The 16978-nt window shown below is 41.4% G+C and overlaps 1 protein-coding gene across 1 annotated transcript in view; it reads left to right on the forward strand.

Moving 5' to 3' along the window:
* Positions 1 to 15587, forward strand: part of LOC140232419 (uncharacterized) — a 48238-nt gene extending 32651 nt beyond the window's left edge. The window contains exons 5-14 of the mRNA XM_072312552.1: positions 1213 to 1245; positions 2130 to 2218; positions 3034 to 3145; positions 3692 to 3792; positions 4450 to 4622; positions 5679 to 5782; positions 6556 to 6720; positions 7848 to 7908; positions 8799 to 10821; positions 11450 to 15587. Of these exons, the coding sequence (XP_072168653.1) occupies positions 1213 to 1245; positions 2130 to 2218; positions 3034 to 3145; positions 3692 to 3792; positions 4450 to 4622; positions 5679 to 5782; positions 6556 to 6720; positions 7848 to 7908; positions 8799 to 10821; positions 11450 to 15392 (6804 nt within the window). The 3' untranslated portion in view covers positions 15393 to 15587. The remainder of the gene's footprint in view (positions 1 to 1212; positions 1246 to 2129; positions 2219 to 3033; positions 3146 to 3691; positions 3793 to 4449; positions 4623 to 5678; positions 5783 to 6555; positions 6721 to 7847; positions 7909 to 8798; positions 10822 to 11449) is intronic.
* Positions 15588 to 16978: the final 1391 nt, after the last annotated feature.

Consider the following 16978-nt stretch of genomic DNA (forward strand, 5'->3'; position numbering starts at 1 on the left):
CAAAGAAATTGCTTTTCAATCTTCTGTGTAGATATGTTATTTAGATCTAAGAAAATGCAGTATCTCCTCGTAGATACGTTATTTTACACAATGACCATGAGTGAAGACTATTCAACCAACCATCACAGTGATGACCAAGGCACAATATGTGCCATACTGCGAACACATTGCCAACTTCACCACTTGCAATTGGGCCAACTTGCAGTATGTAGATACACTTACATGTATAAAGTCTCTCTGTTTTGCTGCATACGGATTAAGAGCACTTCCTACGCTATCGTCTTAACGGTCAAATTTGGGGTCGAACCAAAATGGGCTCTAGTGGCATTTCAAAGTTGTGTGAAAGTATACGCGTAGTTACCCTTTCATCACATCCTAATTGCAGTCCATGTATGCAATGTGGCCCCTCAACTCAAACGGTGCTACAGAAAACGACGGTCCCACCAGAATGAACCATCGTCATTGTGGCAGAAGTATTCACACTACAAGCAAGTAGTCTTCACTCAAGGCTTGCTCATTTGGAAACATCTTTGGCAATTTATTGTTCAAGCTTTTCTGTGCGGTGCATTGAAGAACTGAAATGTATCTATGTCTATCTATATGTTCCGTGGGATGCCATGGATTTTACTTCTCCACCGCTGATGAGTGTTCCAGCTGCATTAGCTCCTTAGGGCTTTGGTGGGGGTAGGGAACCTGTTTGTGCATCAAATATTGCATTTGAATTGAAAGCCTGAAAAATAAACATAGAAAATTTTTCCCCCTCTTGACAATGAATTGGGCAGAAACTTTTCAATAAAAGTTGTAATCATAATGCTGAAAAGCAAGGCCAAAATCTTCCTTAAATCTTCTAAAAGCAGGGCATAGATTTTAGGGGAAAAATGTTTGGCTTTACAAATGACTTTTATTTTATCAGGCATGAAAACAACTTGCGTTTATTATGGTCCAAAAGAATATCACTTATATTTGGCAAGTTTGATTTTGAAATGAGAGAGAATTTGATGTAGAGAAGAGACAAAGCAACATTGAGCTAGGAAGCCATTAATAATGCTGGATGGATATAGGGACTTTGGAATCCATCTTCTCTTTCGTTAGCTCTATCAAATACATCTTTGCACACATCTTCAATTCATTTCAGTTTTCTGTTTTGTTTCTCTTTTATGTCATCATAATTTTTGTATGTCTTTAACGAAAAACTTTATTTGGTCCATGCAGGGTCACAAGCTAGCTATTGCAGAATTGAGCAAGGTGAGTGTTCCTGCTTGACGCTTTTCATTTGTTATGCGGCAGTGAGTTTGTTTCATTTCTCGGGTTGTTGGAATGTGTCTGTGTACTTGGAGTGAGAAGAAGGTGGAAGGTTCTCAAAACCAAAGTTCTTATCTTGTTGATAAATCACAACAAACCAGATGTTGATCAAAATAGAGCACTGCAAAGAACACAAGACTGACATCAACACATACAAGGAGGCCAAAATCAGATTTAGTATTTTAATCATGTGCTTTATAGTATACCATCGCAAGAATATGTTACCATATCATGAGTAATGATTATACTATTTGTGTTTAGGGCTGTTGGGTGTAGCTATCATGTAGTTAACTCGCATATTATTGGCTTATAGGCAGATGTAGTGACGCATGGTTCATTCATAAAATCTTGGTTATCAAAGATCAGAAGGGAAAACTTTAACTGATCTCAGTTGATTTAGTTGAGAGATAATAGTCACAATTGGATGATGTGGGCATCGGACACATAATGACCTTTAAAAAAAGATTAAAAAAAAAAAAGATAATTCAAAAGATGAAGTGATTTTAAAGTAACTGGAAGATAATACAAATCTGTTACACCGTTCTTGTGACAGGGTCAATTCCTGTTGAGATATTCCTTTTCTCTGGCTTTTATATTTGCTGACTTTATTCAAAGTCATTTTACTTTTTTTTTTTTTTTTTTGTGGATAAGTGCTTTGTCTTTAAACTTTATCTCTGTCTTTTAACAATACCATAAGATGACAAGGCAAAGTAGGATACCAAGGTTTGACTTGACAAAGCTTTTTGACTCGACAAAGCTTATTGACAAGGCTTTAACTTGACGTGTTAACCATTGAAATGCTTTTTAAAATGCCCTTGTTGCTACAGAGAGCTGATCTCGTGACAGCCAATGCCCCTGAAGAAGACAAGATAGCTGCCATGGTGCTTCAAGCTGGACAGGAGTATGACCCATCAAGGTAGGATAGAGTGGTCTTCAATGGTCAGAGGGTAGCCTTGGTTCCAGGCATTCCTGTAATACAGGACCAGTAGCTGTATTCGTTTATCATGGTAGAGTGGAATCCTAGAACCGTGAGAAGCTCTTGCACTGGCCTTGTTTTGACTTGTTTGAAGATATGATGGATATGATGACACTGTACATACATACATGGATGGATGGATATATAGATACATTGATAGATGGGATAGGTAATTTCTATCATTTTTTACATGTGGATATATAGATGAATGCATTCATAGATGAACATATGGGTAGAGGGGAGAGGAGAATGAAAGGGGGAGGAGGGGAGGGGAGAGAATATGGATTAGAGCATTTCTGTGTGTCCTAGAGTCGATCAGGGAGATGGGATGAGACCCCACCTCCCTGTGTCGGATCATATAAATTTCAATATACATGGGAAGCGGTCTCGCCAGAACCTGCCACCCAAACCACAAGGACCAGTGCTGAGGGAATACTATCAGCAAAGAAGAAGTTCACCCCATGTAATCTCTTGTGTTGATTTGAGTCATTAGGCCCTTTGAATGCTAAAATTGTGTACCTTCCCTCTGAAGTGCTGGTCATATGAAGCACTCGGTACCATGAGCTATTAATTGACTTCCTGGTGGGATGCTGTTATTACTAGTATGTATTCTAGCAATCTTCCTTTCACTTGTATTTGTTTTGAATAAGACTGGAAAGATTTTGATGCTACATTGAATCGATTGATTTGGTCATTTAACAGCTCTTGTGTAGCAATGCATGAGAATTGATACATTATGCTTCTCCTTCGTTTAGATACATCGACACTAGACGCATGAATCGCAATGCTGCACCTCCACGAAACTACACATGCCACCGATGTGGGAAGCCAGGACACTACAAGCAGAAATGCCCCTTTATTGGAGACGTGAGTGTTGGATTTAGATCATTGGCATGTTATCCCTATTGTGTTTGGTTGTAGTTTGCCTCTGTTTGGGTTCAGTTGCAAACAAGATAACAATTACAGTGTTGTCTAACTTACAACAAAAAGGTCCTACCTAAAATGTTATAGCATTGTTTTATATCATTGCTTTAGTTTGCAGATAGCTTCTTTTTTTTTTTCTTTGATACTGTAGTACATAAGACTATTATCAGGGCTTGACACTAACTTTTTTTTTGCTGGTGGCCCGAGCTACTGATATCTTGAGTTTGAAATTTTCTTGGGCAGAAAAAGACTTGTAGTGGCCCAAAATGTTAGGAAATATAAAAATTAATTTTGAATTGTAGTTGCCCAATCAAGCCACGAGAAGGTGCCATTTTGAAATTTGTTGGCCTGACCACAATTCTAGTGGCCATGGGCCTCCAGGCCTCCATTAATTTTGAGCTCTGCTATAATCCTTGATTACTTTGCCAACGTTGATTGACACTTGTCACATCTTCTTCTCTCAAACTGTCCAATGTTGTCTGTATCTAGGAAGAGGATCAGAAGCAGAGGTATGCTGGATTCCAAATGAAGAACAAAGCAGGCATCCCCAAATCATATCTGTCAGTTCTGAACATACCCAAGATGGATCTGTAAGTTCACTTATTATTTTCATTTCTATTACAGCCTGTAAGAAAAGTAAAGATTTTATTGTAGTATGATTTATGATAAAGTCTGATGAGTTCATATTTTCTCTTTTGCTATTGCGTTAGAAAGTTGTTGCAGTATTACATGATAATGCTGAAATGCAGTCTAGTAGTGTTAATAGTTTTTACCTTGCGACTCCACTTATTCAAATGTTAAAGTGCTGTAGTTAAGATTGATGTGCAGTTATGCCAAATGCAGTGTGAAAATGGGAGTGTTTCTTGTAGATTTACAGCTTGACATAGCCAGTAACTTCGAGATATGTACGAAATTGATCACACTTATGATCAATTCATTTTGGGACTGCAGGTCTTTAGTCTGTTTTGTTTTTATTTCTCATTTGGTTAGATATGCATTTCATTAGAACCAGTTTTCATGCTTGTCAGATAGTTTTGTGTGCTCTATATGTCAAGTCACTTTCAAGAAGAAAGAAGTAATAGAGTTTCATCATCAGCAAAAGTATGAGTGAAATGTGACAGATGGTAAAAAAAACAAAAACATAATATTTTGGTTTGACTGTCCGTAATCACTGTGTGAAATGGCAAACCTTTCCATCAGTGTATTCCATACCATATCCTTTTTCTACCCATCATGACTGCCTCCAGACAAGCAATCCTCATCGGGAAGAAGGAGAGACCACCATTCGTGAAGGGGAACTCCCCAGAACCGGTGGAAGAGGAGCCAGAGATACCAGAGGAACTGGTGTGTAAGATTTGTAAAAACCTGATGACAGAAGCAGTCCTCATTCCCTGCTGTGGAAACAGCTTCTGTGATGACTGTAAGTATCTTCCATAACCTCATCAATTCTTTCCTTGTATCCAGAGAAGACCACTCTATATGTTTATGAATCTCACTGGGGGGCCTTTCACCAAGCATTTTGTCAGACATTCTTTCTGAAAAATTGGCTCTCAGCCTGTCGGGTGCAAGGATTTCAGTAGCTGAGAACAGCATGTCAAAATGAAATATCTGACAAAGTACTTGATGAAATGCCCCACTTCTAGCTTAATCGCAGAACACCTCTTTACTCTGTAACAGTAGAAACATTGGGCTGGATCAGTTTAAGAGGTCTAAGTTTATTTTATACGCATAGGAATGAGAGTGTTTTGGTACAAATCCAAAATCTCCCAAAGTATTTGCACATTTTGTGCAACAGTCTGTGGCACACAAAATTCATGTTTACAATATTACAAAGTTGTCTTGGCGGAGACAGACAATTTGGCCACTACAAAGTAAGGAAAAACTGTGTTGTTACAAGAAGAGATTATATATTTTTAATTAGGCAAAAATACCTTTCCCATTCAGTCCCACGTCCCTTCATTTATGTTAGTGTGCACCTCATCTTCACTTACTTGACTCTTCAGTCCAAAACATTATTCAGAGGAGTCATCGCTGAGATAATAATAAACCGTATTTGTATAGCGCATATCACAAAAATAGATTAATGTTTCTATGCAGATGTAGTTTCATTTTCAAAGAGAAAGGAAGAAAAACAAAAATGAAAAAAAATATTAGAATTGAAAAATGATAAAAGGAGGGAAATGAACTTTTAAAAAAAATGTCTCACACCTTTTCCAAATGGAAAATGAAATCACCATCTGACCACAATTGTTTTCTAGATATGATTCATCAGAAAATCTGCTCATATGAATACAGTACATTTTTTTTTTTTTTTGTTAATGAGATGAATATTAATTTGATTTCTAAACAAATAGCAGTTTGGTGAAAAATTAGATTATTATTGTCTTTTGTTCCAGATTAAAATTACATTAGAAATTTTGTATAGTAACAGGATCAACTTACATCATTTTCACCCACTTTGTCCCTGTGTATTCAGGCATCCGCAATGCTCTGCTTGAGACAGACGACCACGAGTGTCCCAACTGCCATGAACAGGATGTCTCGCCAAACTCCCTTGTGCCAAATCAACAACTGCGGAAGGTCAGTATCTTATCAGAGCATTCTGTCTCATCAGGAGACACATAGGATAGCAAGCCACCCATAGTTTGACCATAATGCCGTCCAAAATTCAACAACCTGCTGCATGCAGAAACCTATGCTTTTGCATGCTGTTGAATTTTGGCATGGGAGGTTGAACCGTGATGCAGGGTTTTTTTTTTAGACCATTTCTGTAATGTACGAGTGATCATATCCTATGTCTGCTTTGTTTATAGTAGATTGCTCTAAAGCCTCAGTAGCATGGGCAAACGTGGGTGATCCAATAGAATTTGCTGCCCACAAGGGGCATTCAAAAACCTCAAATGTTTTTTTTTTTTTTTTTTAATTATTACACTATTTCAGAGTAGTCCAGAGGAATCCAGTCTATTTGGCAACATATTATCATTTGCACAAGACATGTATGAGAGAGAAAGAGCATGAATATACTGTAGATGCTGAACATTTTGTGGGGCATTTATTTTTGTGAATTTCTTTAGTCAATAAAATTTGCAAATTTATCAACCTGTCAAAACATCACCCTCCAGTGTGTGAGTACTAGTACATGCAACATGGGCAGGCAGCAGCTGCACACAGATACCTAGCCTACTATGTACATATTCATGCCTATATGCCGAGGGCATGCAAGAAGTATGATCTTTGCATTCCCGATTGCAAACTGAAAATCGTCGTACAAGTCCTGATTTGTGAAATGTGCCTGCGAAATAATTGATATCGGACAGTTTGCTAATGAGATTCTCAATCTGTTCTGTACACAGTATGTGCTAAACTTCCAGAGTGAGACAAACTATGTAAGGAGATCAAAGCCAAAGTCCGTCCCTCAGGAACCAATGTCAGAGCCAGCGGCCCCACCCCAGCCACCGGTATCATCTCAACCTGACCCCACCCACAGGAGTGATCATCGAGAGCATTGGGAACAGAGGGTATGATCATTGTGTGACTTCATCCTCTTTAATGAGATTGAATAGAATATAAAACAGTGCAATCATTGTAAATGTCATATACGGTGGTTCACATTTGTGTGTTGTAATTCAAATTGCATTAATTTCGTACAACAAAAAAAAAAAAGTTATATTTTCTGGCCACTATGACAATATCATTTTATTTGATAGCAACTTCAGTACACAGTGGATTTTTCTAACATTTCGCACATATAGAATATGATGACTGTTCAAAGTGTTGTATGATCTTCCTTCTATTTTTTCAATTTTAGCCAAAAGAAAAAGAGCAAGGCAACAGAGGATTTGTAGTTGTGTTTGTCCTTCCCCCACTTTGATTAAGGGTAGATGAGAGTGTGTGTACTCAAGTCACCTGAAAAGAATTTTTTGTAATCACTATCGTGTACATTTCTTTGCAGTATGATTGTGTATTTTGGACACACACCAAACCTCTTGATTATGTTTCCCCACAGAAGTTGAACTGACTGCAAATTTTGGTTTGCAATGAGATATCTAAGATCCATAATTTTCAGTGAGAGGTAGTTCCTTTCATCAAAAACTTCTATTTACTTTCTTGATGATTAAAGGGATGGTACAGTATTGGTGGAGATGAGAATTGGGCTTTAAACTTTTTGCGAGATACCAAGAAAACACTTATGGTATAGTACAGAGCATACCATTTTAAGAGAAATTCAAAGTTTATTTGATGAGAATCAGGTTTGGAACGACTGAAACATCCAAAAACAAAGTAAAACAAAGCGATCATATATTAGAATCGCTCTTTTTTGGATATCTTAGCCATTTCAAAACCAATTTTCATCAAATAAACGTTGAATTCCTCATAGAATTACATGCTGTTTCATATTTCATAAGAGGTTTCTCATTATCTCAGCAAACAATGTTAGAAAACTGAAATTAGGTCTCAACCAAAACTATACGATCCCTTTAATATCTTAGTCACAAGTAAGAGCATACCATAACATGCACAGATATGTGGATGTAGGTGGTATACGTATCTACTTCAAATTCATGTCAAAATAAATCTTGACATGCATCTTATGTGGAACTAGTGTGAATTTACAGTTGTGTCTCTTTTATATCTTTTAAAACAGACAAGAACCTTGCCAACCTTGGAACAATCACGCGAATATCATGACAACCAGAGATATCAAGGTAAGTTCAATGCATACTTCCAGATTGACAAAAGAAATAAGGGTTGTTACCATAGAAATGCTTCTGACAATTTTCACATTTTCACTTAATATATGTTAAATTTGTACACACATACTTCTGTCAAAAACAATGCAGTGAACTTCAAAATCCCCACAGAACCAAATGTCATATGTGTTTGTGATTCTCCCTTGTGGCCCTTTGATAATTGAACTTTTCATAGACCATTGTTGTGAAAAACAATTTTGATAGAGCTTTTGAAAATTGACGTGTGCAAGCAATATTCCAAAAATGCTAACATTTAGGCTGTTAGTCCCCATTTTGGTGTCTGTTCCTGGTACATTGGGGTAGATGGTGTCTTCTCCCCCTCCCCTTTTTCATCTGTATACCTCAGCAAAGGGCAGTGTTTTAAGATTACAGTTTACCTGTTGAAGTTGTGTCCTTTATTTTATGGCTTTCTCATTTTCTTTACCTTCACTTGTTATCTTTGACACTTGTGCATATTTCCTTGCTCTCTTCATTTTTCTCTCTTACCTTTCCCTTCTATTTTCTTTTTTTTTTCCTTCGTAGTCTATTATCTCCATTATCAATCATCTTAATCTTCATTATCAATCATTCAGTTGTTGTTGCTTTTTATGATTATGTAGTCTTACATTTTAATTGAAGTATGATTATGTATGTTATTACCCAATGGAAATGTACAAACTCTGCAATTCAGCCATCTGCATGGCTGCAAACAAATTTTCAGTAAATCGTTACTACAACATACTACTAGGATTCTTTTAACTTCTCTCTGTGAAGTTTTCTTGATTACCTTCAAGTACAGATGTTAGGCCGCTACAGGTGTACCTTCTGTGGTTTGTCATTTAGCTCTCTTCTCTTTCCCCTTTTAGGTGGTTTTTCATATCGGGGAAGAGGCTCATACAGGCCTTATCAGTCCAGATACCACTCGTCACGCAACTACAATGATTACAGTGACTATGACAGTCACAGCTACAAACGTGAAAGCAGAGATGAACACTCAAATCATTACGGGCACCGCTCTCACTCTAATTTTGAGTCAAATGTCCGGCAACAGGAACACCAGCAACAGCGTGGCATGCATGGGCCTCCGTCATCACAACCACATTCCCAAGAGCAGCAGTCGTACCACCCACCACCACCTGCTAACAACCAACAACAACAAGCACCAAGTTATCAGCAGCCACTACAGGTACAAGGTGCACACCATGGGTATCAGCAAGCCCAGCATAGTAGCCAGCAACCTCCAGGACATCAAGTTGTTCATCAACAGCCACCTCCTAACAGTCATCATCCTCCGCAAGGATATCAGCAGGTTTCACAAAGTCAGCAGCAGCCACCACCTGTTCAACATCCACCCCCGCCTGTTCATCAGCAACCGATGCAGATGCCCAATTTGCCACAAGGCAGTCAACATCCACAGCAACCACCCCAACCATTACATCCAGGACATCAGCAGCACCAACAGGTAAACCAGCACCAGCAAGTACACCAGCAGCCACCTCCGCAGGTACACCAACCACCACAGCAGACACATCAATCAGCAGTGCAAGTACACCACTCGCAGCCACCACAAGTGCAACAGCAGCAACCTCCAGTCCACACTCAGCCACCCCGGGTGCAACAGCAGCAACCTCCAGTCAACCCACAACAACCTCGGGTGCAACAGCAGCAACATCCAGTGCACACACAGCAAACACATATGCAACAGCAGCCACCCCCAGTACACTCACAACAACCTCAGGTGCAACAGCAGCAACCTCCTGTGCACACACAACAACCACAAGTGCAACAACAGCCACCCCCAGTGCACTCGCAACAACCACAAGTGCAACATCAGCCACCCCCAGTACACCCACAACAACCACAAGTTCAACAGCAGCGGCCACCAGTTAACCTACAACAACCACAGGAACAACAACGGCAACCACCGGGTCACCCACAGCAACCACATGTGCAGCAGCAGCAACCTCCTCACCCACAACAGTCCCAAGTCCATCAGCAACAAGTTCAGCAGCAGCAGCAACCACCACAAGTACATCCAGGACACCAGAATCAGCTTGCTGGCCAGCAGCCATCAATGGTTCATGCTGGACATTCTCATCCACCAGTATCAACAGCTACAAATACACCTCCAGTACACCAGCCTGCATCAGTACCTTCCCAGACCCTGCATCAATCCTCTCCTCAGTCAGTTGCCAATGTTACTTCTATCTCACAGCAGCAACAAGTGCCTAGTTCAGGAGTGACATCGATGGCTAGTGAGCAGCCAGTATCTACAGCTCATTCTCATCCGGTGCCGGTAGCTCCTGTGCATGCCAGTCAAGGGCAGCATGTTCCAACAGCACCAACCCAAGTGGCTAGCTCTGTTCCATCATCAACCCATATGGCAGTAACACATCTTGTCTCATCCTCATCGAGCCAAGCTGCTGGTCCTCAAGAAAACTCTTCAAAGTTGCACCAGCCACACATTGGTCAAGCTCACAGTGCCTCACAGGATGCTGTGCATACAACCACTCAGTCTTCCTCACAAGCTCCAGGTCATGCACCTCCTCAAGTTCCACAGCAGGCCCAACCAGGCTTGAACATTGATTTCAGCCAACCACCACCCTCATTAAACACCCCATTGCCCCAAGTCATCAGTGGTCCACAGCCGTCCTCGTCTGCAGCTGGGTCGGTGTCTGCCCAACCGCCCACTTCTCAGGCTCACCCTGGACAGGAGTCTGGTGTTCGTCCAACTCCAGACCCTATAGCGCAGGCACAATCTGATGCACCTACATCACACCCAGGGACATCATCTACAGGATCAACAGTACTGCCTCCTGCCACCTTGCCTCCAGGACTACCTCCACATGGCATGCCTTCGGGTCCTACTGGCCCTCCAGGTGTTGGAACGTAAGTCCATGCCACCTCAACTGAGTAAAGTAGAGTGAGCTTAATTCAAGGCACTCGATCTTTTTATTGTGCATCTTATCATGCATCTCTCTCTGGCTATTTTTAAGACAACTGAAGATGTGTATACAATGCCCCACATAATTTCACAAGAACTTGCATTATTTGGCAAGCTGGAATCTCTCTCTCTCTCTCTCTCTCTTGTGACAAGATTTAAGATATGGAATCTCTCAAACTGATGTAGGAAAAAAATATTGATGGCTCTACAAGATGACAAGGGACTTTGCACACATCGCCAATAAACTTATTAATAATCCAAGTGAGCATGTGAATGTAAAGTACTTACATTTAATTCACTGCATTATTAGCAGTGACATCTGCTGCAAAGCACATGACTTACCAATATTTCAATAAGAAATGAGTTCATCAGATTTCAATACTCATTCTGCATGGGTGCATTGTACTGTAACTCTTGAAAGGGGTAAAAATCAGCCACCAATTTTTATTCATTCCTTGCACTACAGGGTCATTCAACAATGGCATCATTATACTTAGATGAACATCATCATTTTGTGTAATTGCTTCAGTGACTAATAAAAATGTGCTCTTCATGTTATGTCTTTTTCTACAGGTATCATTCACATGATAAGGAAGCAGATGATGTTGCTCAGGAAATGGAAAAATTTTGCCAAGATCAGAAAAGGGTGTTGCAATCACCACACAGCTCATACTCCTACTCAAGAAGCTCGCGCTCATGGACCAGCAGCACTGGATCCTGGTCCCGCTCCCGGTCTCGTTCGAGGTCCAGGTCTGGATCTAGTTATACTTCATGGTCAGGGTCCAGGTCAAGATCGCGGTCTCGTTCTCCATATTCAAGATCCTGGTCCAGATCCAGGAGAATTAGACCAGACTCGCGAGATCGGTCTTTTTCACCAAGGCGGCGACGGTCACGTGACAGGTTTGATCCACGGGGCAGACAGTTTCCCCCGAGGAGAGGTCACTCTCAGTCTCCACCACCAGATTTCAGGCGAAGGGGTAGAGGAGGGTACTACAACCAACGTCACTTTCAACCCCGTGGCCATCCCCGATATGGTCCAAGGTTCTCAAGATATGAACCGAGGCATAGACCCTTTGATCACTTTGATCAGAGGTATGGTGAGCCACCACAGTATGCCTCATTCAACAATCCTCCTAGTGGACCACCAGGAGGCCCACCCAATGCCCAAGCAGGAGGCCCCCCTGGGCAAGGCATGGTTCCTCCTCACCTACCACCTGGACCGCACAATATTCCACCACCCCACAATATTCCACCCAATATTCCACCACCACACAATATGCCTCCCCATGGCCCTCCCCATGGCCCACCTCCAAACTTTCCTCCTTTTGACCCAAACTCTCCAAACTTTGCCCCCCAAGGACCACCTCCACCACGAATGGATATGGCCTATGGCCAAACATATGAGGGACACAGGGACAATGCCCCGTACTGGGGTCCGTCCCAGGGTCCCAGGTTCTCCCAGCCAGGGTCACGCTTTCCCCCTCAAGGTAGTGAGGGTGGTCCTCCACCTCTGTTTCCGGAAGGAGAATACCCTGGTGAAGACTACAGAGGGCGTCCAGGGTGGAACCGGAGAGGAAGGGATCATGACAGAGAGAGGACAAGAGATCGGGATCAGAACACGGATCGAAAGGCCAGAGAGTCAGACACGAAAATGTACAGAGAGAGGAACAGGGACAGTAGGGACAAAGAGAAACACAAGTCTGGACCAAATGAGGAAAATGCTATCAAGAATACTGATGCAGATGTGAAAGAATCAAGTAAGAGTGACAATAAGGAGAAAGATAAAGATGCGAAAGAAAAAGACAAAGAGGAGGATGGAAGGAAAAAGACTTCTCAAGAAAAAGAAGATGATAAACCAAAGGACCGGCAAAGGAGGAAGGAGAATGTAAAAGATAATGAATATGACCGTGACAGAAGTCGGGAGAATGACCGTGATAACAGTCGCGAGACTGACCGTGACAGGCCAAGGGAAGACAATCGTGAGAGAGGTCATGAGGTTGACCGGGACAGAGGTCGGGATGCTGATCGTGATCGCGCTCGAGAGTCAGACCATGACAGAAGTCGGGACACTGAGCGTGAAAGAGGTGGAAACACTGATCGTGACAGAGGCAGCAACACTGACCGTGACAGAGGCGGCAACACTGACCATGACAGAAGTCGGGACACTGACCATGACAGAGGTGGGAATATGGACCGAGACAGGGGTCGGGAATATAACAGAGAAAGAGGAAGGGATAGTGACAGAGATCGCTATGAACGAGAAAGATTGCAAGAAGTCTCGTGGGAGCGTTACGACAGGGAGAGATACAGGCACGATCCTGACAGGGATAGATTCTATGACAGGGACAGGGAAAGATATGAAAGGGAACGGGAGAGATATGAAGCAGAACGGGCTTACAACAGAGACAGAGACAGGCACCCAGACAGGGAACGGGACCTTGGCAGAAATAGAGATCGTTACCGCGAAAGAGACTATGAAAGAGAACGAGAAAGGCACTACGATGACAGAATCGACCGAGAGAGGGACAGGAACTATGAGAGAAACTTTGAGCAGGAAAGATATGAAAGAGAAAGGGATCGCGACAGAGAATACGCAAGGGACAGGGACGATGATCGGGACCGAGAAAGACATCAAGATCGTGAAAGGGAGCCAGAGAGGGACAGAGAACGGGACTATGACAGAGACAAGGAAAGGGAAATTGGTCACGATCAAGCACGAGATTCAGGAAGAGAGAGAGGGAGAAGCAGAGAATACGACAAGGATGACGACAGAGAATCCTCAAAGAAGCGAGAGGAAGATAGTAGAAGCAAACGGAGAAGAAAGGAAGAAAACGACAATGACCGCGAAGAGCGGATGCGTCAGGAGAGAATTGGAGATGAGAAATACAAAGAAGAGAGGGAAAGAGACAAAGAAACAAAACACAAAGACAGGGATACAAAACACAAGCCGAAGCGAAGGCACAGTGAAAAGAGAAACGAGGAAAGGGAGTCATCAGTGGGTGGAGAGGAGAAAGAAGATCAGAATGTACGTAACAGATCTCGAAGCCCCGGGGAAGACCAACATGAACAACAGCAGTCTAGTAATGAGGAGGTCTTGAAATCTTCCAATGCAGAGACAAGTGTCAAGAAAGCAAAGAAGAAGAAGAAGCAAAAGGAAATCAAGGAAAAAACAAGAAAGGTCAAAAAACGCAAACCTAAAGCTGAAGAAGACAACAGCCAGGAGTCGGGTGTCGAAGTGGAGGAAGGAGATAAAAATGATGAAAAGTTTGAAAAGGACAAAAAGAAAATCAAGAAATCCAAGGATGTTGAGCCTGAGATCAGTGACCAGAAAGTAAAGAAGGTGAAGAAGAAGAAGCCTAAATCTGTCGCTGTTGAAGTCATCCATGATGATGTCTTCTCATCTGGTGGACCCTTGAAAAGCCCGCTGAAATCCACAATCAACATAGTAGATTATTCAAGCACTAGTTCTGCAGGGCTGAGTCCAAAATCCAAGATGGCAAAGATGATTGATTCACCACTCCCCAAAGGATCAAAATTAGAAGGCAGACTTGGTGCGACGGTCACTGACAGTAGACGGGTTGTGGTTGCAAGGTCACCAGACGGGCCCCGTGACAGGTCCCCTTCTAGAAAAGGTGAACCAAAAACATACAAGAGGACAGTCAGGCAGATTGATTCCAAGCCAGTAAAGGTCAAGTCTGAAAAGTCGGAGCGACTCAAACACGACAAGCATAAAGACGGTGGTGAGGAGGGCACACATAAAAAAGAAAAAGGGAAGAAGAAGGTGAAAAAAGTGAAAGTTAAAAAGGAAAAGTCTTTGAAGCGAAAGAGCAGTGGAGATGCCGAGAAGGATCATATCAAGAAAATTAAAGTGGAAAGGCAGAGTGATGATGAAGATGGTGAAAAACCTGTGGAGACGGAAGAAAAACCCATGGAGACAGATGAAAAAATAGAAGAACCTAAACATAGTGAAGTTGAAAATAAAGAAAAAGAATCTAATGATGAAACTAGTGACATGAAAGTGAAGAAAGAGTCTGCACAACCCAATGACCCGGCAGATGAAGGATCCAAGTCGGTCCAAGATGACCAAGATGCAAAAGAGGGCAAGACAGCAAGGCTGTCGGTCGACTTGGGTCATGATGAGGAGCAATTCAATCCGGACTATGAGGAAGATGCAGAGGACTTGGACACTCATCATGAGGCAACAAAGAAAGCACGTTCCAGCGCTGGTGATGAAGAATCTGACCATTCTACTGAAGAAGAGGAGGAGGAGGAAGAGGAAGAAGAGGAGGAGGATGACAGGAGTGCATCTGTCAGCCCCACAAGGACCGATGGTAGTTCTGAGCAGGAGAAGAGTCACAGAAAGCATCGCAAACACAAGAAGCACCACAAGAAGCACAAGAAAAAGAGCAGCAGCAGCAAGAAGCGTGATGAAAGTGAAAAGAGTTCTTCATCCCACAGACACAAGCATAAAAAGTCCAAAAAGTCAAAGAAGAGCAGTAAACATAAAGACAAATAGCATACAGACAATAGGGATAGCAAACAACTAGCTATGGAAAGGCAAAGTATCAGTATTTTAAGTGTGCCAGCAATATTCAGAAAATAGGTGTTAGTATGATTTCTCATTTTTGCAGGATCCGGGGGGTGTTTCATCAACGTTTGTCAGCGCTGACAACTTGAATCACCATAGTAACAGTCAGTGACCAGAGCATCTCAGCCAATCAAAACAAAGGATTTTGCTGAAATCGGTCAGCGCTGACAAACAATGAAACACCCCCTGAAGTGAGGGCAAAGTATGTCGTCGCAAAATCTGTTTTTACAAATGATGAGTTTGTCTTTTGTCCTCTGACCTGTTTTGAACAAGTCAGCTAGAAGCATTTGTTATCACCTTTATGCTTGTTGAAGCAACAAAAACAAAAATGGTACACATATCAATCTAGTTGCCCAATGAGAGTTACAAAAGTATGTTTTGCTCTTAGTTTATGAACATAAGGAAATCAAGAATGCTTTGAGTGCCATGTGTCAGATTTCACCCTGGCAGTAATGTACATGTAATTTGACTGTCAATAATTTTATTTTTCCTCAAAGTTTGAAAAGTGCTCGTGGATGTGTACAATGTGGTGTAGTCTCATACACTTTTTACTTGTGGGATGAAATTAGAACCTGCTCAGAAGTGATAATTGTTTTCTGGTATTGATCAAGTTCTGGTAGGAAAACTGTTTTATTTATGTGCTATTAGAAATTAAAGAAAAATGTGATTCACAAGGTGATGGATATTTTATGTTAGGTAATGTAAAACAAAAACAAAAACAGCAGACTTTGTGTGTATATTTGTTTTTGTTATTATTCTGAATCACTTTGGAGGGAAGGAGGTTGGGTTTACCTCACAACCTTTCTGTGTGATGTGCTGATACAGGCATCAGGAAAACTCACCCAAAAAAACAAAAAATGAGAACTTTGCCAAAAAAAGAAAGAAAGAAAGAAAGAAAAGAAATAACAGAGTTATTCAAGTATTTTTGGTTTTTCTCTCAAGTGTTTGGCATAGATAGTCTCTCTTTTATAATACTTGTATGTGAATTTATCAACATACTATTTTGTTTCTAAAGAAACAGATTGTGGAGTCTGCTACCCTGATGAAAAGAAGCCATGGCCATGTGGTTTATACACTATGATACCTGTGCAAATAAGGAAGATAAAGTTTGGCTCAAGTTGATGGTGACACTGAACATTTGATGTTTACAGTCTTCAAGGCTTGTATGAATTCCTTTTAAGTGGATGAGTTTGGATCACATAATTTGCTTTTGCAATCATGTTTTGTTTGGTTCCAGTGTTGGTAGTATTTTTGTTGATTTTTTCCCTCACTCTTTAAGGGAGGAGGTGGATGACAATAATTCTTTAGCAGCAGGAACCTCCCTGCTCAATTAGAAGGGTATACTGCACACTTGTTTGTACAATGCTTAGGTTGTTATACCTGTATTGATGAAAAAAAATGATAATAATGTTCTTTGTGTGACGTAACTCTTCAAAATGTGACTTTTGAAGATGACATTGATCACAGCGGTTTGCATAAGGCAGTAAGTGTAACTTCACCAAATTTTGTCCCAA

Source organism: Diadema setosum, chromosome 8, assembly GCF_964275005.1.
Source record: "Diadema setosum chromosome 8, eeDiaSeto1, whole genome shotgun sequence".
Lineage (NCBI taxonomy): Eukaryota > Metazoa > Echinodermata > Echinoidea > Diadematoida > Diadematidae > Diadema > Diadema setosum.